General features: G+C 42.8%; 1 protein-coding gene across 1 annotated transcript; it reads right to left on the reverse strand.

Moving 5' to 3' along the window:
- Positions 1 to 700: 700 nt before the first annotated feature.
- LOC114861028 (xylosyltransferase 1-like) lies at positions 701 to 22,713 on the reverse strand. Its single transcript, XM_029160005.3, has 11 exons — positions 20,214 to 22,713; positions 13,958 to 14,507; positions 12,216 to 12,388; positions 11,936 to 12,138; positions 9,699 to 9,779; positions 8,859 to 9,075; positions 8,516 to 8,692; positions 6,734 to 7,002; positions 5,104 to 5,299; positions 4,630 to 4,966; positions 701 to 3,927 (listed from the first exon to the last, which is right to left on the reverse strand). Exons 1-11 carry the CDS (start codon positions 20,484 to 20,486, stop codon positions 3,605 to 3,607), a joined length of 2,799 nt encoding a protein of 932 aa, XP_029015838.1. The 5' UTR covers positions 20,487 to 22,713; the 3' UTR covers positions 701 to 3,604.
- Positions 22,714 to 24,140: the final 1,427 nt, after the last annotated feature.

Below are 24,140 nucleotides of genomic sequence, written 5' to 3' on the forward strand. Positions count from 1 at the left end.
AGGAGTCCTGTACTTCTGGCTACATTTTTATGCTCTCAAGAGGGAAACTCCTTGTGTTGACATTGTTTAACACAAATGTATTTGTGTAATTGCTGTTTGCAAGACTGCTTAGCAGGTGGTGGTGGGGGTGAAATGTAAGTACTTCAGACTCCTGACTATGCTTTATATATTTCATATTACATAAACTGATGGGCAGCATCAACAAAATAAGCACAAGGGGGCAGCAGAGCTTTGAATGTAGACTTGAATGTGCCTCCGTGTTTATCCATTATATATAAAATATAAGCTGAAAGACCATACAAAATGATTAATAAATGTTAAATGGTAAACATTTGTTCATTGGTTGAGAGGTTGTTTTTAATTTTCACATTAAAAACAACTTCACTAATAGGTCACATTGATGGAAGCAGTATTGAAAACCTGAACATATTTGTATTTTTCCAGCTGCAGCAGTGCAGCAGTTGGAACCGTTGCAGTCTTCTGTAAACACAGATACAAACATTACAGGCACATGAAGTGTTCCTCTGTGCAGGAGCATCTGTCCATGTTTTGAGACTTGAACAGATTGTGTAGAATTTAGGTTTGAAAATGCAATAACAAGCACAACATTTGGGAAAGTGTAACAGTACAATCAGTTGGTCCAGAGTCAACTGACAGTTTAACTTCTCCTGGGCAACAAAAGAGAAATGAAATGCTCTGGTGCATTATAAAGGGAGATTAATTTTAATTTTCAAAAATGTATAAATGACCACTATGGTCATTTATAAGGCATTCACAACAATTCATTCAATTTTTGGTTTTTGGACAATGGAGACATGTTTTCAGAGAGACTTTTCTAAAGCAAGAGTACAGCTAAGGCACAACACTAACCCCAGAGAGAGAACCGATCAAATGAACAAGCAACAAACAGTCAAAAAGACAAAGAAGTGGCATCAAGAAGACAAAAAAGACCAAACAACTGGTTGGGACAGGAGACACAAAGCAACAACACACAAGGCAACAAGTAAAACAAAAACTCTCAGCTGGGATTTTCCTCAATCTGGAGATTTAACGACATCAGAACAATTTCACGTCACCTAAATGTCTCGAAAAACCCTCTAAGACAATCACATAACTTAACACAGCAGCGCTGTGTAAAAAGAGTTGGATGTTTTATATCATTAACTTAAAAACTGTACATCAAGTATGTATTTTACAAAATACTGATTTACATAGATTCACTTGTCATATGAAAAATATTTTGGACATACAGTAGAATGGCTCTTAACTGTCAATTCACAGGTATTCACCTCGAGCAGGAACACAATATAAACAACGTTGTATCGTCCCTTAGGCTCGTGCTGAAATGGCTGCTGGGACGATAAATTGTCAGGGGGAAGCTGTTACTCACAAGGTTTAAATATCTGTTGGATTAAACTGAACATCTTGGGCTGTTCAGTCAGTGGCAGTAAGTTACTGATGTACTGTAATGTAACATCTGCACCACCTGCTCGTCATTTCAAATCTCATTAAAATGAAGCTAATAAGATAAATTAATTGTCTTGTAGCAGAAAAGTTTATTCTGACCACTGCCTTCATAGTTTAGTTGTTCTGATTTAGACCATTCCCCCTCTGAATGTTGTTATTGTAGCCCAGCACAAAACCAATCGAAAAGTGGCACCTTTAAAAAAAAATTAACATTTAAAATGAAAGTCTGAGGCTGATGCTCTACACCAGTGGATGCTGTGGACAGAGACAGTACATTCATTTTACCCTGGTCCTACTTTATGTGCTGACCTGAAATCTGACTGGCTACAGTTTCATTTACCAACAACAAAGCTATTGAATTCATTATTTTTCCCCATCTTTGCAGTACAAAAAACATGAGTAACTGGTTACTGGTTAGGGTCCAACCCAGACTGGTTCTAAATATTTGCTGAGTCAACTCTCTTGGCACAATGTCATCACAGAGCAGCATCAAAATCCAAAGGTGCATTGAAATTGATCATCTGTTAATTATTACAAAACAATTCACAGATGGTAAAGGTCTTATCAAACAGAAGGGACGTGAAGATGAAATCAAAGTAAAAAAATGTGAACTGATATTTAAATAAACAAAGAAAAGTTGCCATTACCTTTCCCCATCAACATGCCCTGGTTATTTACACGTGAAGCAAGAAATTAAATTAATATTGTAATAATGATGTTGACCACTTCAACCTTTGTACAATTTTGTACCCTTTTGTAAAATAAACACAACATCGCTGTTAAGAGGTATGTTTTGCTCCTTTTCCTTTTTTTCCTTTTTCAAATGATACATGAAGTAATGGACTTTGTGGAGCACTGTCCAGGTGCAGTGCACACAACATCACTCCGCTTACTGTTCATGGGCATATGCTGTAGTTTTAATATCCTATTGGTGAAATAATCTTTACAATAAAAAGATTAAGTTCAGGTGTTAAACAAAAACTATTTTCCTAATTAAAAAGCACTTTTAGCTTCATGAATATAATTCTGCTGTAGATGTAAAGTCTTGATTCTTTTACCATCAGTTCTGACAATTTATGTTGCAAAAGTCAACATATTAAATATTCAGCTGGGCTAAAAAAAAAAACTTTAGATTTACATAGCTCTGTTAATAAATTACTAACACAGCAGTTGCTTGCTCAACATGGTCACATCAGCTTTTAAGTCAAAGAGGAAATAAAATGAGTGAAGATAAAAGAGGATAAAGGAGGAAAGCGGAGGCGTCTTCCTTTTCATGTTTTAGATGGACAGAAACAAGTCAAACAGATGCTTAGTCTTAAAGAGGAGACTTTATACAATTTCTAATAGGTAGTTTGCACCGTTGGTTTCCTTAGAGTAAACCTCTGAGGTACTTAATAGTAAAATATATTATTTTTACTTGTAAAGTTAATAGTTTTATTTAGGGCTACAAATGACGAAACACACACTTGTGATGACTCTGACTCTGTATGAGAACATGTGTGCTTGTTTTATTTTAGGCCCCAAGTTGCTCAACTGACAACAAACATCACCTTCATTTTGTTGCACTCACTTCACAAATGTCCAGGACTTGTTTTATAGTACGTCTAACTATTATCCATGTTTAAGGCAATTTATGACTGGAAGACTGCACCAAACAAGTCAGTGTTTCCAGGATGTCTGTAAACCTTGAATAAAATTGAAAATTATAGGATAGCAGTCTTAAATAAAATAAATAGAACAACTATAAAACATAATTTATATAATTAAAACTTTATAAAGCCTCAATCATTAAATCATCTTAATTTAATTGGCTAACATTGATAAATTTGTCAGTGTACAGCTTCCCAACATATTCACTGTTTTTGAACAAGAGGTATAGAGATCTCACACACACACACACACAGGCACACGCACCCGCACATGCACACGCACACACACACGCGCACACACACAGTCCCCAATAGCTGGAAAAGCAGCTGACTTTATGAATATTCTGAGTCTTTTCCATCATCTTCTTTTACTTTCACCTCTTCACTGTTCACAAACCTTAAATAAATATATATTAAAAAATCAGAACAGCTCTCCTTTATTTGTTCCTCTCCTCTGTCCACTTGTCCTTTCTCAGTCCGTACGTCTGCTACCTGATGCTTCCGTCCTCTCTGGGTGGTGTCAGTTCAGATTTGGGGTCAGGGCTGGCGGAGCTCCAAACACTGAGGTGACACCGCTGCATGACGGGACAAGCACTGGGGCCCATGGAGCAGACATCCGAGGCGGACCAGTGGCCTGCCAGCAGTCGGTCCAGCCAGCGATGCAGCGGCGCCCCTGTCAGACCCGCGTTGGCCTCCGCCTCCTCCACAGCGCCCAGACTCACCGGCAGCCGCAGCACCGGGTTCAGGCCGTGAAAGCTCTGCTCCATGTAGGAGTTACTGGCTGGGCCACCATGCAACCGCACCGCGTCCTCTGAATACCGGGGGCAGAAATAGGAGTTAGAAAAAGCTAAAGTCTGATTCCCAGAGACAGGCATTTCGCTCCACTACAGTGAGGGAACATTTTCACTTTCCACCAAAAATCTGTACTTTGGTTGTATGAGCCTGGACTAAATTACAGTTTGCAAGATAGGAACAAACTTCCACATCTATGCAAAGTGTGAAGCTTGTAAGGCAGAAGTCTAAATAGTGGTTGCATCCCAGCATCTTCCATACTATGTGATTTCACAAGAGTTAACAGAAAAACGGTTCAACACCAGTTATCAACACGAGGATACGACCAGATATAAAAATACAATTCTGCATCAGATGATGCCACTGTCACTCTGGAAGACCAGGCCATAATAACCTGCCGGTCTATTTGTGCTCCGAGCTTTACTTAGATGTGGTTATCCCCCGTACACAAACACAGCAGCATGTCTGGGGAGGTCAGACGATTCAAACATTAATCCCAGAGGAGGCTAATTTGGTTAGAGGTGACCCCGTGTGTGCGTGTGAGTGACTGGATACTGAGAATATAAATATAGTATGCATGGTGTTGACAGCTGTGACAGCAGGGCCTCTGCCCCGTCTGCATGCGTGGGAGCAATTGCAGCGTTAACTCTTCCCATATCCTACCTGAACCTGAAGTAATCGTTTTGCTTTGTGCATTAAACTGAGAGTTCGGGCCGCTCACCTTGTTGTATGGGCTGTTGTCGTCGGAACTCCAGCGGCGCCACAACGAAGCTTGTTTGGCCCAGTAGGTTCCAGTGGTGCAGCACCCGCAGCGTCCACAGGCCCGGCCTCAGCGGTGGGGTGAGGGGCGGCCGGTAGTGTGTCACCTCAGCGGAGGCGTCCACCAGGATGTCGTAAGTGGCGGCGATGACGTTGGTCGGGTCGATCCACACGATCGTGGCCGTCAGGTTGCTCTGACCTCGGCTCCAGCGCTGGACGGCCACTGGTTCGTCCTTGGGGCCCAGCAGACCGCCCCAGTTCCTGAACAGCCGTTCCTTGGGATCCCAGTCTGTTCCAACCTGAAGATCAAGAAGTTGACTCATTGTGATGATTCAGGTGATTCTTCTAATACATAGAGTTAATTTTAATTTTCATCAATACTGTTGCATCCATTCATGTCTAACACATCAACCCACTGCATGTGTTTCAGTCCGACCTGAATGTGTGTCAGCCTGTTGGTGGGGTGGGGTGGGCTGACCAGGCTGAAGTGGTCTCTGGGCGTCACCCAGGTCTCTAAGCTCTCCAGCTGCGTGGAGGCTCGGTTAGTGGCCACATGACGCACCAGGTAGCCCTGGAACCGGTCCGCGAGGAAGTAGAGGTGGACCGACACCGGATGACTCATGGCTACGTACCTGAGAAAGACACACACGCTCATTAACCTGTTCATCAGACCTGGTGGATGTTATGCCAGCTAAAGCTCGTCTCTCTCCCCACAGAGGGCGGTGTGAGCTATTAATCTTGTTAAGCTTCTGTCACAGGCAGCGAAGAACAATTGGTGGAAAACAGTGGTTTAATAGAAGGTCTGAACTCAGCAGCCAGTGATTATGCCGAGCACCGAGGTAACCCACTTTTCAAACAGGTACGGTCTGATGCAAGAGAAACCCAACAACATGCAAATAGCACAGCTGAACCACTGGCTGCAATGAAACATGAAATATGAAAAATAAATATGAAGAATCAAAGTGAGAGATGACTGAATGATGCAAGAGCAGGATCAGGCTGAGTTTGGAATAATTACAACCATTCACACATTTACTGGGAATAAGAAGAGTTAACCTCTTTATTATTAATAAATTTTTATCATTATTGGTAAAATATATTAGAGGATGGAGCTATCTGACGTTAGGATGGGTGTTGCCTGAAAGGAACAGACTAGTCCTGTTTTAACTGCACACACACACACACACACACACACACACACACACACACACACACACACACACACACACACACACACACACACACACACACACACACACACACCAATCTCCAAGCAAATGCCAACAAGTACGTCCTTGTACCTACTGCGGGTCTCCGCACCCCCCACACACCCACACCCACACACATGGCTAGAAAAGTCCAGCAACTGAAGCCTGATTGTGCCTCAGAACAAGCTGGCGTTATCGTCATATTTAGTTTGGAACGGCAAACATACATAAACAGCAGTGGTGGTGAGCTTAGTGACGCATAGCGTCTGCCAGTGTTGTTCTACACTCTCAGAATGTAACTGTGCAGTTTCTGAGCAGAACCCAGTGGACGGTTCAGAGGTGGCTGCGACCTGAAGGACCTGAAGTTAAAATCCTGTGTTTCGCTTCAACAGAATTGGGACACAGCACCAGCTTCCTCATTTTCTTATTGGAGACTGAATACAACCCAACAGCTTAAATGGCTTATAATAATGAACGCTTTTGGTGATAATTCATTTTAAAATGATGGCGATCTGACAATGAGGTTGAGTGGGATCATTTGCACTTCCAGTTCATTGTAAAGGCTGCGGGTGAACTGGATCCCATCCCAGCTGTCACCTGGTGAGAAGCAAGGTTGCACTCTGGACAGGCGGCCCGTCCATCACAGAACAGAGACACATACAACCAGTCACACGATGCGAGCAGCGCATAGTCTCTAATTAACCCCAACCCTGATCTAATGTCATGTCTTGAATGGCGAGAGCAGGTCGGAGGCAGAACGCCACACAGAAAGGGACGCACACCCTTCTAGTCCTGGTTGGCCTCCACAGCACAATGCAGCTACCTCAACATACTAGTGCCTTGGATCTATTTTGATACCTGCAAGTGTTGTCGCTGGGGTGGCCCTGCAGCGACCTGCTGGCTCGAGACAGGCCCATACGAGCAAAGGCATGGACGTGGCTGAGCATGGAGTCCGACAGGCTGGCGAGGCCGTCGGTCTCCTGCTCAAAGATGTTCTCCCAGTAGGCTTGGAGGCCTGGGGTGTCTGGGGCATACGCTCCGAACAGGTAGGAGTCCAGCTGACTGATTATTTCTTGACTGACACTGGCCTCGAACTTCCGGGCGAAGAAGGTGGGTCTGGATGCTTGCTGTGGTCGGCAAAAAGAAGGAGACAAAGAAAGACTATGAGTGAGTGTAGCAAGATTAAAAGCTACAGTTACAGTTAGGAACAGAAATGATAAAGCAACATAAAGAAAGGAGAACTCTGTATATAATCCACAAAGGTAAAAATAAATATTCTACAGCTTATCTGAGAAGCTGCTTATCTAAATGACAATGTGTGCCTCGTTTATTATAAACACTCACATAACCCAGACTACTTAATTCTCATGCTCATAGAGAATGCAGCCCAGTGGAGGAAGGAAGGACGTGGTCCGTGATGTCACCAGCAGGGTGTGACCTCACCAAACCAGCGCTTGGTGGGCTCGTCGGCAGCAGCGAGCCAGGAAACCCCAACATAATGAGAACCTTGAGCACCGCCCAGACTGCAGCGGAGCTCTGTACTCAGCTCCACAGCTTATCTGAGGGTTATTCTGGGTATGTTACCTAACATTATGTGTTCTTACAGCTAAAAACTACAGAGAAAACCACTTATTACAGGGATAAGGTTACAAGCGTTTTTGTTTCCTTCATCATAAGATCAGAGAAAAATGAAAAATGAAATGTCTTTGCCGTATGTTCTCTGCTCTCAGCCAACTACGATACGCTGCTCATTCAGTGATGCCTAGTATCCATTATGTGCAACAGTTGTGTTACTGGTAACTGATTATTTTATGGATTAAACAGATTAGTCAAGTTAGTTGAAAATTTTCTTATTTTGTAGACTACTGTTCAAAGTATATTCAACATCTCTGGTTCACATTCAAATAAAATAACCTGCAATATTGAAGAATCTCTAACTGTCCAATTTGTAATTTTAGAACAAGTGCTTCAAATTATTATTATCACAAAGTGTCATCAATAGTTTCCTGTCTTCAATTTAATATGTTTAAGCCTAAAATTAAATATAAACGTTACACAAATATATATATTCACCATCATAGTCAGTAAAAAACAGGCCCAGAGACCAATGTGACTTTTTTTACTTTATACATTTCATAAACTAAATCTTATATTTTATTTCTCTGGTCACTGGTGGAATAAGAAAAAAATGATACTGTATATACTGTACATTTGACCTGTACATCCTGGACTCTGAGCTGCTTTTCTAGCTGGCAAACCCCAGCATTATGAAAATGACAACCTTAGAAACCTCAGCACCAACTAGCTACAAAGCTCTAAAAATACTAACTGCCTTAAGTGTACAGCTGTTTCCAGGATCAGCTCTCCTTATAGAAACCACCAGTAGCTCCACCACAGATGCTGTCCTATGCTCTGTCATTCCAGAGAGCCAAAGGCTGCACGTTGGGAGTAAAAGCGGTGGTGCTAATTTGCGAATACGAAGCTATTCTGGTCCCCGGGCTCTGGGGCACATAAGAAGAAAGAGTGGCCGGTATAGACTGACGGGGTGACCATTATCTTTGGAGTCGGCCAGCCTTCACAGGGCTACGAGCCCACCAAGGTTTATGACTCTACTCCAAAGTAAGACTTGCGAGGGCTCACCTGGAAGCGCTGCAGATCCGAAGGCTTGAAGTCGTTGGGCGAGCAGCCACACCAGTCCACAATGTGCTTATACTGGCATTTACATCCCAGTTTGCGGTTCCAGTTGGTGAGCCTCAGGTTGTTGTCTACCATGGTCTCACAGTGAGCGCTGTTCTCCAGCACGGTGTGGAAAAATGACTGGATGCGTGGGGAAGTGAAGAAAGACACGTGTGTCATAGTCATGGTCGAACAGCAATAAGATATTTGGGACGAGGGGAACCCTGATTTGATGAAGTTCATCAAGCAGCAGCTGATCTGTAACTGCTCATATGCTCCCCACTACTTGAGTGCCTGTGTGTCTTACCTCAGCTGGCAGCAGTGTGTAGGTGTAGAACCGCTTCATGCTGCTGACCAGATCGTCTTTGGAGTTGACCACATAATCCACAAAGGGCCGGTTGAGCAGGAACCAGTCAGATCCCCCGTCGACACCAATTCCCTCTGGGATCTTACGATCCCCAAGCCGCCACATGTGGGTGTCGCACTCGTAGAAGAGACGGTCCAGGCCCTGTTTGCGGATGAAGCTGAGAGGACATAGGGTTTTCAGCATTAGGCTCAATTATCAGACTTAAAATGATTTAATCTTCATGTTGCTATTGAAAAGACTCAAACACAGTTCAAGCACACAACGCCTTCGTACAAACAACAATATATAAACACAAGTCACGAATGCTGTCTCCTTCTTTGGGCGGAAGCTTCTTAAAGACTGAGGCAAAATGGAAAACTGTGATCTGATGAATCCAAATTACAAAAGCATTCACTGGCATCATGGCATGGACAACATGACCTCCCAGCCAAGGAGGAGAGCACACAGATCAGAAGCCAGAAGGTGATGTGAGGGGCTGCGTGACACATAATAAATACAGGTTCTGCCGTCTACGTGAGGCGTTTCAGCAAAGAACTAGCTCATTTCAGCATGAAAAGCCCATATTCTGCACATACAGTATTACATAACTGCATAGTGTAGTATGAGTCAATAGGATTCACACAGGATTCAATAGGAGTCACAGCCAGTATGTTGGTACTTCAGCCACATATATCACACCACACACAGAAAGGCCTGTCCTTGCTGCAATAATGTTGGATCGAATTGACGATAAAACAATCATTAAACAGTGACAAATGACTCGATGACCCTCTGTCTTACCGCGCGTTGTCTCTGCCGTGAGACTTGATGAAGTTCCTGCTGCGGTGTTTAGACAGGAAGGACACCAGCTGTTTACTGGTCCTGGAGAAAGAAGGCAGACGGAAGACGATCAGCTATGACATGTGTGTCAGCGTCATGCGAGTGGTGCACGTAATGATTTTTTTCATCTATATTAGTGGAATGGCTCTGGTGACATCTGGTCGACCCCTCAGCTATTACTGTAGGTGGATTTCACTGAACTATGCTACAGATAGTTTTGGCTTAACAGGACTTTTCTGACCAATAGGTCAACGTGTGAGTTCGTATTGTGCGTGACCCGCTGTAACACAACCAACCTGGTTCAGACAGATAAAGACAACAACCGCGTCAGGAGCGGTGAGATCGCCGCACGTCTCGGTTTGCTTCACCTCCCACACTGTTAGAATTCATGCATACCTGCAGTGTTGTTTTCTTGCTTTCAAGTCATGCTTTGTTGATTCCTTAGAAAATAACGCGTGACCTGACTAGTGTTTTCATCCACATTTGGCCACAGGGAGAGGAAAAACACTGGACTCACGCAAAGCACAGTCCCGGTGATTCTACTAGTGTTTAAGGGTGAATTCCTCTGTAATGGACATATGTCTAAGCAGGATGAGGTTGAGAATTTAAACGACGAGTCTCTTCTCAAACAATGAAAAACAATCTTCCATTAAGGGGAGTTATAGCTCGATACTGCTGGGGACAGCTGGAGCAGTTTACTCAGCCTTCTCCTAAACCTGAGAGTGTGTTTCCTGAAGAGGAAGCACCGCGTTCACTCCCCGGCGTATGAGCGCTGCGCTCCAGCCTGGTGTCGGTGAGCAGACAGCACAGCAGACAGACATCGCGTTGATTGCATTTGATTACAGCTGTTAAGATGAACTGCAGCCATGCATGTGTGTGTCGTTTGTGGGCATGTTTGTGTTCGTGAGCTGTTGGCCCACATTGCGCTGCAACTGATGCTGCTGGACTTTTGCATTGACTCCACGACTGCTCAAATATGCTGTAAACTAAAATGTTTGTCACAGTTTGTTCTCTTAATACTCACAAACAAACAGCCAGGCTTTAGAAGTAAACCTTGTTTCTTTCACTTGAGTCCAGAATTTCACTTTGCCCACTTCGATATACACAAACCCGGATAATAACCTGGTAAATATTTATTTTGACATTTAAAATGTTAATGCAACCTTCTGTGAACAGTTGGAGGGAATCAGCTCAGCACACGAACACACACAACTGTTCCTTTGACTCACACTTAATGACGTCACAGCTATTGATGGTGCAGTGCTAATGCTCTGGCTGCGCTATGGATTTTAGCTGGAAGGGTGTTCAAACGGTCACTTTGATGGGAGGACAGCAGAGGACAGATAGTGTGTGAGTGAATGTGTTTCAGTACTGTATTCCCATGCGTGTGTGTGTGTGAGCCACCAAAATTATCATATCATAGTGTAAAGTAATCTAACCATTATTACAGACTACTGTATTGTACTGCATTAGGTATAGGTTGTGAGTTTGCTTAATGGCCTTCATCTTTATTTTTTAATTAAATATTATGGAGATCTGGACACAGCCTGAAACCAAATCTCCCTAAAAGGAATTTTAATGGGATAAACATAATTTTGATGCGAGAATAGTTGATAGCTTGCCGCCTCTCCAATTTAACTATGCTAAAAGGAAAAGTGTGAAGGTTCCGTCATGGCTACAACCTTTGTAAAATCTACACAAAAAAAAAGCTCTTTTAAAAACCTTTTTTTTTTTGCTGTTTCAGGTACAGTGTCTGTAGAAGTCAATATCTCCACCGATCATCCCCGAGCTGTCGGCTCAACGCTACAGATTACCCAAATCCCCAAGCAGCAAGGCAGCGGTTAATGGCTCTGTTTTAGAGCTACAGATTGCCGGTCCATTGAGAGTCAATGTAGTTGTGGTCGCGTAACCTGATCCACAAGACCTTAAACAAACACGGCTGCGAGGCTGCTGGTTAGTGGCCATTATCGGAGGGCTTTTTCAACAGAGTGCTGCGTGTTTGGCGGCTATCTGACATGACCTATAAAACCTCTATACTTCTATTTCCTATAAAATTATATATACTGAGAAAATGTAAGACATTTTAATGGGGGATCAAGGTTGGCTTTAGTTTGACCATTTAGTTCCAGCCATGACATTAACAATGTCCTCATCGCGTCCTTCCTGCTTCCTGTTTCCTGTCCAGCCCATTCTCTCACCTGATGGGGTAGTCGGCCGCACTGAGGTTGATGAAGAAGTCCCAGAACCAGTCAGTCATTTTCAGAAGGTCCTCCATGCTGCGCAAGTACATGGTCAACAGGCTGGCGCCGCCCCAGATTGTGGCCATTCGCCAAGGAGTGACTCGGACGTTTGGATAGTGACTGGCCAGCGATAAAACCTCTCTATGCAGGTAGTTGGATCTCTAATAGGGGAGAAGTGTTTTAAGCCTCAGACCAGATAGTCTCAAAAAGAAGTAACAGAACTGGGAATGGATCTCACCTGGTCTACATGAATGTAGTAGTAGTGGGAGGTGTGGTAGATGGCTTTGAAGAGACGCTGGAACTGACGCGAGGCTCGGCCATGAACAACCAGGACGAAGGCAATTCTTACAGGCTCAGCTGACGCAGCATCTGAGGGATCCTCATCCCATTGTACGTTCGTGTTTGCCTTACCTGGACAAATACAGCAGATTGTTAATGAACTCACTGATCAAATATGATGTCATACCTTAGTGTCTGGTCCTGGAGAACCCCTGTGCTGATTTTCTAACTCTCCCTGTCTCAGCTAATACTCATTCTCTCTGCTGCTCCATGACCTTAAGTCGTGTCTCATTCTGTGTCTGTGGCTGATTGAGCTAAATAAGCTAAACAAATTATAATAAACAAACCATATGACAGCCCAATACTTCTCCATCATTGTGCTCATGCTGAGGATGGGATGGGTTGAGGCCTGCTTGGATTAATAAGTGACCTTCATGGGCTGTGGGGCCTGCTGGGATGTGAGTCTGAGTGGGAATCACTGTAATCAGACTGCTCAGTCGAGCACTGCTGTGTAGACAGTAGTACCCAGAGGAAGGGGTGAAGATGTGCAGCCGAGGACGCGCTCCTAAGTCTGCATGAGCACAGAAACACTGAACAACCCTTCCTTTCTCGACTCCACGTCAGAGCAACATCAGAGAAAACCAAATCCTCTGCCACTGCTGCTCCAGCCTCAGCCTGTGGATATAATGACTAGTGTGGCATCAAGCAACCTATGACTATATAGATACAACCTCAAACAGCTCGGGGTGGTTCTGAAGGCATAACTACAAGTAAATAATTTGTCAGTCATTCTAAAAATAAAACTACAACGTGCTTGTTTAATTAGGCTGTAATTATACTGGATGAGTGTCTTCTTGGTGAGCAGACTCACTGTGCCCATTCATGCTTAACGTCCCTGAATAGAACTGGCAGCCAGTTGGATGTCCTCTTCACGGCATGGACAAATGCCAGGTTAAAAATGTTTTTCATGGGGTAAATTTGGAAAATAATTCCCTCCGTTTTTGCAGTGTTGCCTACTCATCCCATTCTTTTTGCCTCGTGTCTTTCAGGCCGTCACCCTTTCATTTGTTGGCTGAATCAATAACTATGTCAACACGAAAACATAATTAAGTACTGGGCTCACAGGGTAATAGAGTTAAACTACATCTAATAGCTTGCTACGCTCATCCTCCTCACCCTCAAAACTGATAATTGAAAAAACTGCAAGATTATTGGAAGAGTTTCAGCAGAAACCATTCACATAACCAAGGACGGCAGTGTAAGGGTGATAATTTGGGCTTCTTATGTAACTACAGGACCAGCGTCAACAAGTCATTCAGAGGATCATAAACTCCTCATTCCATTTGTTGCACAGCTGAGGTGTAGTTGAAACATTACATCATACAAAAGATTAATGATTCAAAGAACAGTAATATATATCAGACTGTCTGAAAGCCACAAATATGACATAATTGCTGTTTAAGATGGATCTATTAGTATTTTTAGGAGATACTAACGTTTGCAGTGCAATGTATTTATCACTGTTGTATTCATCCACTACAAAAATCATGTCACCCTTTATGATAAAACAATATATAATCATATTAGGCAGTTGCAGATGCAGATCCCTTTTGTCTGTCCTAGTTTCCATTATACAGCAAACAACCCTTAACTTATGCAGACACAGGATAGAATTTGTTGGATGCATTCTGCTGATCTCACCTTCTATGGGGCAGTACCGAGGCACTTTCTCAGGCATCAGCAGCCTCTGTTTGTGTTTGCAGTAAACCTCCACTATCTGCTGCCGACACTCGCGGCCCTTGGCTCTCGATAGAGCAGAAATGGCTTCTTTCCCACTAATCTCACATTGCAACGGGTTCTTGCTCAACTCCAGACCAGGCTGTAGCAAACCCGCAGACTTCTTGGAATGTGGGAGCTGCGCATCCCGACTGGACAGCTTGGCCCGCACAGGAACGGTGGGCTCCTGGGGGTGGGGTTTATGGACGGAGGTCTGGTTGTGACCATGGCCAGCGGCTCGAAGCTGGACGGGAGGAAACTTAAGGATCTCGTTAGCCGATTTTTCCAGGAGGCCTTGCGCTTGGGCCTTATCCAGCTTGCGTCGCGCATTCGCAGCAGGCACTCGTTGGCGTTGGGCTTGAGCAGCCAGGTTGCTGTTGCTGTCAATGGTGTCAAAGTCTTTGGGGACTGAGTTTTCATTGTTGTTACTGTCCAGGCGAAGTTTCTCCTCTGGGTGGTGGGATTGGTAGATACTCTATGGAGACAAAAACAAAGTAATGTGAAATAATATTATAATAATTGTTCTGAACAGCTCACACTCATGTCAATTTAATGAGATACTATGCATAGGATATATGAGTTACTGTTTTTATTTAAATCAGGACTTGGACCTTTGATTACCCCTCAGCTTGGGTTCCATCCATTACCTGCTGGTTCATTTGTAGCTGCTACCCACTGAGCTGTTATGATTTATTCTCCTCTATGTTATGTTTCCGGCCTTGGTTTGTCCTCAACTCAACAGAATCAGAACCAATAAAAGACACAAGTAGAACCGCTGAGTTGGTTCTACTGTTGATTCAAACTAAGTGGTGACACAGAGACCAGGGCTACATCTACAACACCTCTGTTATTTTACACTGGCCAAATGATAGACAGTAAAAGGAAGCATTTTGCAACATAAATACTTTTAGCACTGTAAAACTGTAAAGCGATCTTTACCCTGTGTGTCTGTGCGTGTGTCGTTGTCGGGTACTTTAACACAAAAGATAATCCTAGAAAGAATATAGGACGATTAGTGTACAAAACACACACACACACACACACACACACACACACACACACACACACACACACACACACACACACACTGCCTGTGGGAAGCCAGTAATATCAGCTCTTGCCACCTGCTCCACACACAACCTTTTATTATCTCATCTGTAATATCAGCTTAGAGGAATGCATGTGCATGTACTTAAACAGCTATTTTTGTGAGGACCAGATTGAGGATTAGACCTACATTTTGAAAAAGTTTGAAAATTTCAGCCACTCCTTCCTTTAGGAATTATGACTTGTCAAGAGTTTAGGGTGGAACTAGAATTAGGTTAGAGAGGATCAAAGCTCCTCACTATCCAACGGTCTTTGCCATCCATTATAGCAATTATAACTGACTAAGTAAGACATTTCCAGGAAATTGCATTTAATTTATGGGTGTCACCGACCGGCTATTAATAAGCAGTAGACTTCTGTAGCTTCTAGAGGAGGTGGGATGTCTGGGATGGGTGGTGGCAGGAGGAGGAATTACTCTTCATCTTGATATGTGACTACGTTTGGTTTCGTCATTTACAATTCACAAAGTTAATAATTGCAAGACATCCTATTAACAATGGGAAAAGCCAAAAGGCCAAAAAGTAATTCAACAGATCACAGGCATTTGGAAATATGTGCAGGTTTTGTGTGTAACTTGATCAATCGCATAAATAATAGTCTCCTGTAACCTGGAATTGCTGGAAGAACTGATGCTATAGCTTTCACTCTACATCCTTTTAGCAGTTCACTGCTCCCACTGAAACATCCCAGAATAGTCCAACTGTAAATTGTCCATCCTGCGCGTTTTTCCCAGTAGGTTACGTATTCCGTGGAGACTGGCCACAGCTAAAATACCGTTGCTTACCTACAAAGACATCATTCTTCATGCTCTCTCTCTCTCTTTCACACACACACACACACACACACACACACACACACACACACACACACACACACACACACACACACACACACACACACACACACACACACACACACACACACACACACACACACACACACACACACACTGAGTCATTGCTTTCGTGCTGTGTTCTTGTGAGTCAGTTTGCTCTCAGCAGGCTCTTATTGAAGTTGTCTACACTACCTTCAGGCCTCCTGCTGCTCAATGATAAAGGCGACAGAAAAGAGACAAGAGAGCCTGTTCCTTCAGGCGCCCAGGGTAGGAGACATTAAAGGAGGTGAGAGGATGGACGGGGGTGGAGGGGCTGCGGAAGAAAGGAAAACTGTTGCTGTGACATCTGTTGATTACAGACCAAGCTTACATAGACAAAGCCTGAACATTCTACTCTTTTAGATTGTCATTTAAATTTGCTGACCTAAAAAAACAAGATAACCATGCTTGACATGTAAAACACTCATTTGTGTGTGGGATACTGAGCGACACCAGGGACTGAGTTATGTGCTTCTAACTAATGGAGACCTGGAAATCTGAAACATGCAGCTGATAAGTGATGATTTCTCCTCCATCTTGCTCTTATTTTGGTAGCATGACTCATTTTAACTGTAGGAACGCAGGAGAGACTTCCTGCGCTCTTTTTAAATGTGTGCTGAGTGAGCCCCTTGACAGCGCTGTGAAACAGCCATTTAGACAGACACAGTGCTCCCTCTCACAGCGCAGCCGCCTGAACCACTGACTCACGCTCGCAGCTTCACTTGGATTTTGGGTGGAATTGATTTTTGCGTCTGCAGGTGTTCCGTCATTAGAAGGGTGTTACTGAGATGATCGTTCTGCTGCCAGGTTCTCCTCCTCCCCTGGCTCTGCAGAGGATTAAAACTCTGTTAGCCTGACTGTCTGTTTTTTTATCAGCTTCCTGACTGAAGCCTGTTTTGTCCAGATACTCCGTTTGGCAGAGCAGGCAGTTTCTATTTTAAAAATTAAGGCAACTGTGCTTCTGAAAATGCAGTTGTTCTGTTTTATAGTCATTTCTGGGTTCTGTTGATTGTATGACGTAGCCTACTTTGTGTATTTTATGTGTCTTTTTGCAGATTACCATTGCATACACTAGATAGAAACATGTTTTGTACATAGTCTGCTATTAAGCAGTCAACAAGAGTGACAGCTCCCGACTCTCCTCCTGTCTCCTCCTCTTTTCAACCTGAGTGTAGGTGAGATTTATAGCTTCTGTCACTACTACACCCACATGACCCAAATCCAGCCTGTCATATGAAACAAAAAATAATCTAACACAATATCAGGCTCCTAAATTAATGCAAAGTAAGAGTCTGAATAATTTCCTGCAATACACACAAAATATCTGTGTATTGCTAGTTTTTCTAATTGATAACAATTTCCTCCAGCCTTGCTGCAGTTTGTTTCCCTTAAGCCACTTACTGGGAAATTAGACCAAGTTATTCATAAATGAGAGTTCTGTATGTCTCTTTTGTCATATGGGATGTTGACTTTGCAGTCAGGCGTCTCTGGTCACATATGGCTCATAGTGAACGGTTGTGCATTTGAAAGAGAGAGAAATGCAGCCATGAAAAGCAATAAGGAGCTTATTCACCAGGCTGTACATGGCGTCTGAAGACTCACAGTATGTGTTTGTTTATAGCCCAGTACCTGTGGGAACATGTATCCATGAATTTATTACTGCTAGTAAGAAAACCTTATATGCCAAAAAGGTGCTTCTCAGCAGTTTAGGGTTTTCATAAATGGAACATAGTAGTCATGACAGGGTTTGCAATGAAAGATGATAATAAAACATTAGTGATTATCATCAGTTTGGCCTCTACCTCCTCCTTATCAGCACAAATACAGACATGTTGACTTAGTGAATGCTACGTTATTAGTGTAGTTAATTAAAGGCTCAATAATTGCTTCAGCTGGTGAAAAGATGGCTGCGCACTTTTGCTAAACAGTAAATAATAATGAGCAAAGCAAACCTAGATTAACAATGGAGTAGAAGCTTAGAACAATTTTATATTGTCAGTTAGTGAACAGCCATAAAGAAACACTGGTGAAATGTTTCATTATCTCAAGATGCCAAGACAAGAGCCACTTTTGCATCATTTGCAGAGACCATTGCGAAATAAATCTAGAGGAAACAACTGAGACTCTAGTTAGAAGATCTAATCAAGATCTCTCAAGAAAAGAAGAAAATTTTATCTCCCCCAGGAAATGGGCTGAAAATAGAGCTGGAGCCAGATGGACTGAAATAAAGATAATATGAAATCTGGCAAAACTGACAGAACAACCTGGGTACCAGCTGGAATTTAACAGATAGAGGTATAAAACAGCTTAGCATCACTGATTCAAGCTTAATTGCTGCAATGGTGACATTTCTGTATGATGCTTAAATTTCATTTGATGCTCACAGCTTCACCTGTCTGCTCCACCTGGGGAACAATGCATCACCTTTCATATCATTGTTACACCACCTAACTCTCCCGTCACTTTTATTAGAGCTATCATCGAGGACAGAGTATGAATCTGAAACATTTATAGCATTTCTAAAGTCGGTAAAGGCTATATAAACATACTCATTACGGTACTGATGACTGTTGGTTATTTATTTTTCACCTAAATAAAAAAAAGTCAATAAAAACGCTAACAACCTTTCCATGTTTCAAAAACGTCTTCACCTTCAAGGTTTGAAACTTGGTCCCCACAAAGATAGAAGTACATGAGCATACACACACACACACACACACACACACACACACACACACACACACACACACACACACACACACACACACACACACTATTTAGGGATTATTGAACAATCTAAACTAGATTATAAACTATAAATCCCATCAAAAGAACTTGATCCGAACCAATCCTCTAATCTGATCTGACCTGGCTGTTAGGATAGGATGTGGATCGGCGCTAATGCACATGTGGTCAGTGTGTGTTTACGTTCGTGTGTGTGTGTACATGTTTTTCTATTGACGTGGGGACCATAAACCAAGTTGGTGAGTCTCCACGTAGATGTGAAAAACGACTGTTTATGTGTGTGTGTGTGTGTGTGTGTGTGTGTGTGTGTGTGTGTGTGTGTGTGTGTGTGTGTGTGTGTGTGTGTGTGTATAATGAATGTGAGAGTTGTGCAACTCTGGCGCTGTCTGTAACTTTTGCAAACACAAGCAACTGGACGTCAACAGACATGGAGCTATCAGTAGACACACACACACACACACACAGTGCTATAAAGTGGGGCCCCACCACTGACATAATGCCTACCTAGCCCCTTGCCCTAACCCTAACCATCACAAATAAGGGCAGATTCCTAACTTTTGCTCTAATCTGAACCAAACCTCAACCTCAGCCTTAAAATCCAAAGGGCCCCATAAGTGACCATAGGGCCCCACTTTGGTAGAAAAAAAAAGGATTTGGGCCCCACTCCAATGAAAAGCACACACACACACTTGTAAACACAGACCCCTGCAGTCAAGTTGCTGGAAAAGATAAAAACTGTCCGAACCAAACACTAGACACTAATTTAAAGACAGGATGTAGAAAAAATGCAATTACCAAACTGTGCACAAAAAATGTCCAACAGAAGTGAATGACCAGAAACAGAAAAACAGCTGCTACATCCAAGACAATGTTTCATCTTCATCAGATCACCTTAAAACTAAAGGGCTCCTCGTGCTCTGAAGCACTACTTCACTGACAGAGAACACTCAAGCAGTTGTTGTGTAGCATTACACTAGATTAGAACACACAGGTCACACCACTGATGTTTTTACATTGTAAAAAGGACATATTCATCCATTCCATCCTATTGCTCATTATGCTTAAAGCCATTTCCACAACGTGGTATTACTGACTGAGCAGAACAATTAGAAATCAGCTGTAAACTGTGGCGGAAGTTGCTCCATTGTGTTCTAGGTCCCCTGGATGTTTTCACACCAGCACCCAAACAATAGCCAGGATTCTCGGGAGCTGATTCACGTCTGACCCGCCTGTGGCCGAGCCTCCATTCGGAGATGTTGAACTTAAGTTTGGCCTCCTGATCAGGAGACAATAGCGGCAGCGGCGTGGATGCGAACGCCTCGACAACAGCAGCATCTTCTCCTGAGCCTCCATGCGGGCTCCCCCGGGGATCCGACGCTCGTTTTCCGGCCATGCACGTGCAGAGATCTAATGCAACTGATCGCAGATAACGAGGCAGGTGCGATTTAAACATACCTGCAGCTTGTGGCGAGCGGACGCCTTCCCGAGCGGCGGGTCGTCCTTTCTCCGCAGACCCCGACGCGGGGGCTCCCCGCCGGCTTTGTTGGCTCCGCCGCCTCGGTCCTCTCTCTTCTCCCGGCTTCGGGCTTCTCTGTCGCCGCCGGTGGAGTCCAGGCTGCTAAAGTTCCACACGATGAGAGTCTGGACCAGCAGCACGGCCAGCGCGGCGACGAGGAGGGCAGACTTGGACCGCCGAGCCAGCTTACGGGCGCACTGGGTGCCGTTCATCTTCCTCCTCCTCCTCCCTCCGGCTCAAGCTGAAAGCCCCATCCGCTAAACGCCGACAGCGGGGTATGAATGCTCCCCTACGCGGCCCGACAGCAGCCTCTGGCAGGGAGAGGGAGGGAGGAGGAGGGGATTTGGCAAAGGCTCGAAATGAGGAAAGAGGTGGGAGGCGAGGCAGGCGGAGGACGCGCGTGCCCCCATGTGGTCGGTAACGAGGCATCACGTTAGAGAAAACATTTATCTCCTCATTTAGAGTAAACGACGCGAACCAATGAGGTGGAGAACATCAGGGTTGTGAGGTTCTGAGGGGATGGGCGGCATTTGTGGACCTCCCCAAACATCAAGCAGGGAACAATAAGAACAATATCATACTGTTACAATGTAAATTTCCTGAATTTATAGATGTAAATCAGGTAACAACGAGCTAATAAAACAAATTAAATTGCAAATGTAAATATTTATTTTTTCCAATTTCAGTAACATATTAACATTTTTAACATTTTAAAACAGGCAGTATGTGTTCTAATTTGAATAAAAAATATATCTTAACCAATTAAATCTTTTTGGTAATATGTATTTCCTGATTTTAAAACTTATACTAGCAATACATTTTATGGGAAATCTAATTAAATGAAGTAGGATTCGTAAAATACATCACATACGGAGGTTGACCTACAGTAAAAAGAAAAAGGGTCCAGGTGCTATGACTCAGTACCAAATAACACTTGGATGAGGGAAACATTGTGTCCTGACCATTGATGCTCCATCCATGCAGTGAACACACACACACTCCAGTAGTTCCTAGAACTCTTCCTCTGCTTCATTGCTGACACTGTCTAATACACTTTCCACCTAATTAACCTAATTTTATGCGTTTTGCAGAGAAGTGCCAGTAATTTGGCTGTTTGACTGTCTAGACACAATTTTCCCCCCTTTTTCTCCCTTGCCCTCTCTCTCTCTCTCTCTCTCTCTCTCTCTCTCTCTCTCTCTCTCATTTTATCGTTTTCCCATCTAATGAAGGTGCTTCCTTTTTCCCTGTCTAATTCCAGGTGCCTCATGTTACATGCAAGTCTTTTCTCTCGTTGGATGAAAGACATAATTAGGTTGTGTGTGTTATGCTAATGCATGGTTTATTCTCTTTCCAGGTCAACATGATTTAGGAACTGAATCTTCCAGAATTCTAAATGCTAAAATTTGAGGTTTAGAGATGTTGATGCTTTATATTGGTGACATTGTCATATTCTTCATCTGTCTATTTGCAAAACATAAAAATATACATTTTAAAAGAAATGAAAGACAATAAAATACAACACAGTGAGACTGGATGGAAGCAAATAACAAATCCCTGCAATGCAAAATACTATAACCAAAGATATGAACCTACTAACACAGAATAGGCCCAATACTAAACAACTAGAGGCACCAGAAGAAATAACATAACTTAGACAGATAAGATTACTTCCATAATAGGGAATATAAAACTAAACATAAACTGAGTAACAGTAACAAGTACAAACCAGGTGAGAGAGAGGAACCATTTACAAACCAGAATAATGGCAATAAACAACAAAGTGGTGGAAGCCCTTAAATACATAAAAAATGGCAGCAGGTGGATGTGACATACAGTGGATACAAACAGGAAACAAGGAACAGGAAGCAACGTCACACACACTGAATAAGACAAAACGTCACAGTGCCCCAGAGGCCAGAGTCTCGAATTGTTACACAATGTTCTGTATTTCCTTAGACTGTATTATTTACTTGTTGTCACTAGATGTTGCTCCAGAACCCGGCACATGTCAGATCCGACCGACCGTTAAAACAGAAACAACAGTGATCAATGTTCTTACATGGTAGGATGAATGACTACACTCATCCCATATTCTACACACAGGAAGTGGCTATTTATTGTTTTTACACAATTTTAAAATGTATTATTCACTTGTACAATTATGAACTTTACACAGTTCTAGGCAATGATCCTGGACTCCATCCGTCATCCGAACCGCTGTCACACACTAATTCATTACAGGACAAAACAACCTTACACAGCTACAGTAGCTTTTCATTTTTAATTTAGTCCCTGTGGGTGGAAGCTGAAGCAAAGATGAATTAACTCTTTTCATACAGTGACTCATATTTACCCAAACACAGTAAATGGGATGTTCTCATACATTCAGATATAAAAATACATTTGAATGTACAATCTGGATTTTTAAAGCTGACAGAGCTCACATGTAGCCCCATGCACTGCACCCACCTGGGGCTGGGCGTAAGACTGGGTTGATGATATCAATGATCTCGATTCGTTTAGGATCCCACACACAATCCTCCTCTAAACCGCTCTTCACCATTCCACAATTGAGTGGCACCCAAGCGGTGTCATACAGCGCTTGCCACATTTTCTTAAGTGGGTGACCTTGATAATTAATGACTATCACTTTACTTAACACATTAACTTTAACTCTAATGACAACTTTGTCTTCCTCGGGGTGACCTATAGGGTAGCGGCTGGCTTTCTCCAGGTCCCTGCTGAGATAGACGCCAGGGCCCAGCATCCCATCTGAACTCTGCTTAAAACCTGATATCATAATGCTCACAGCACTCGCTCTAGTGGTGCCATGGTACATAATGTACTCTTTATTATCAACTGGTGCAGATATCCCCAATCGAGTTACCCCATGGGGCAGGTAGAAGTCATTGCCCACTGGAAGCGACTCATGTTGTCAGAATTACTGTAAAAGATCAGATTAAAGATCTCAAATAGATTTCTTCCTTCAAAGACAAACAGCAATGTAAAAAATATAAACTATAAAGTTAATACCCTTGAAAATATGTGGTCAAAGTTCAAAGTGCCAGTAATAAATGAATCGATTCTTTCTACAGTATATACGCATATTTCATGTGCTTTGAGTCACGTTAGTCAAATAAAGCAAAGACATGAAACATAAAATACTGTGGACTTTTCGCACTTATTATTCCAATTATTCCATGCATAAGGAATGACAACTCTATATCCTGCTGCTCATATGTTTTATGCAAAATTTGATAAGTTTTGATCAGCCCATTCGTTATGGCTGATAACATCCGAAGCGGGTGGAAGCAAACTTATTCAGGCCTGCAAATGCCAGAATGATGAAAATCAGCTTCTATCAGTCAATAGACTCTGTAAGCTTACAGCTTACATTAAAAACAACAAGACATAAATTACACATTGCACATACCTCTTTTCAAGTTTGTCCAAGACTAAACGGACTATGAGTCGACCTTGGCTTATAGAAGCACAGCTGTAGGAGAAAATACCATGAATGCTGTTGCATTTTTTTAAACTTTCGTTTCACTTCTTCTACAGATGTATACAGTACCTTTTAAATTCTCAGGAGAAACCTGATTAGTACAGTGTGGGTGTTGGGTGTGTCTCAGGAATCATTATTCCTTGGTAAAGCATTAGATTTTCAAGGCTTTTTTCCTCAGATAGCATGAAAATGCAATATGCTGTGCACCTGTGAAAAGTAGTAAATCATACAGTAATTAGGAAAAAAATTTGCGGAACAACTGTCCTTTACTTCATCATTTCTTTTAATAATTGGTGTCTTTTTACAGTTTAATTGTCTGAGCAATCTTATTTTACAGTAAAACTGTTTTGTTTCGCTTTAG

Source organism: Betta splendens, chromosome 8 (assembly GCF_900634795.4).
Source record: "Betta splendens chromosome 8, fBetSpl5.4, whole genome shotgun sequence".
Lineage (NCBI taxonomy): Eukaryota > Metazoa > Chordata > Actinopteri > Anabantiformes > Osphronemidae > Betta > Betta splendens.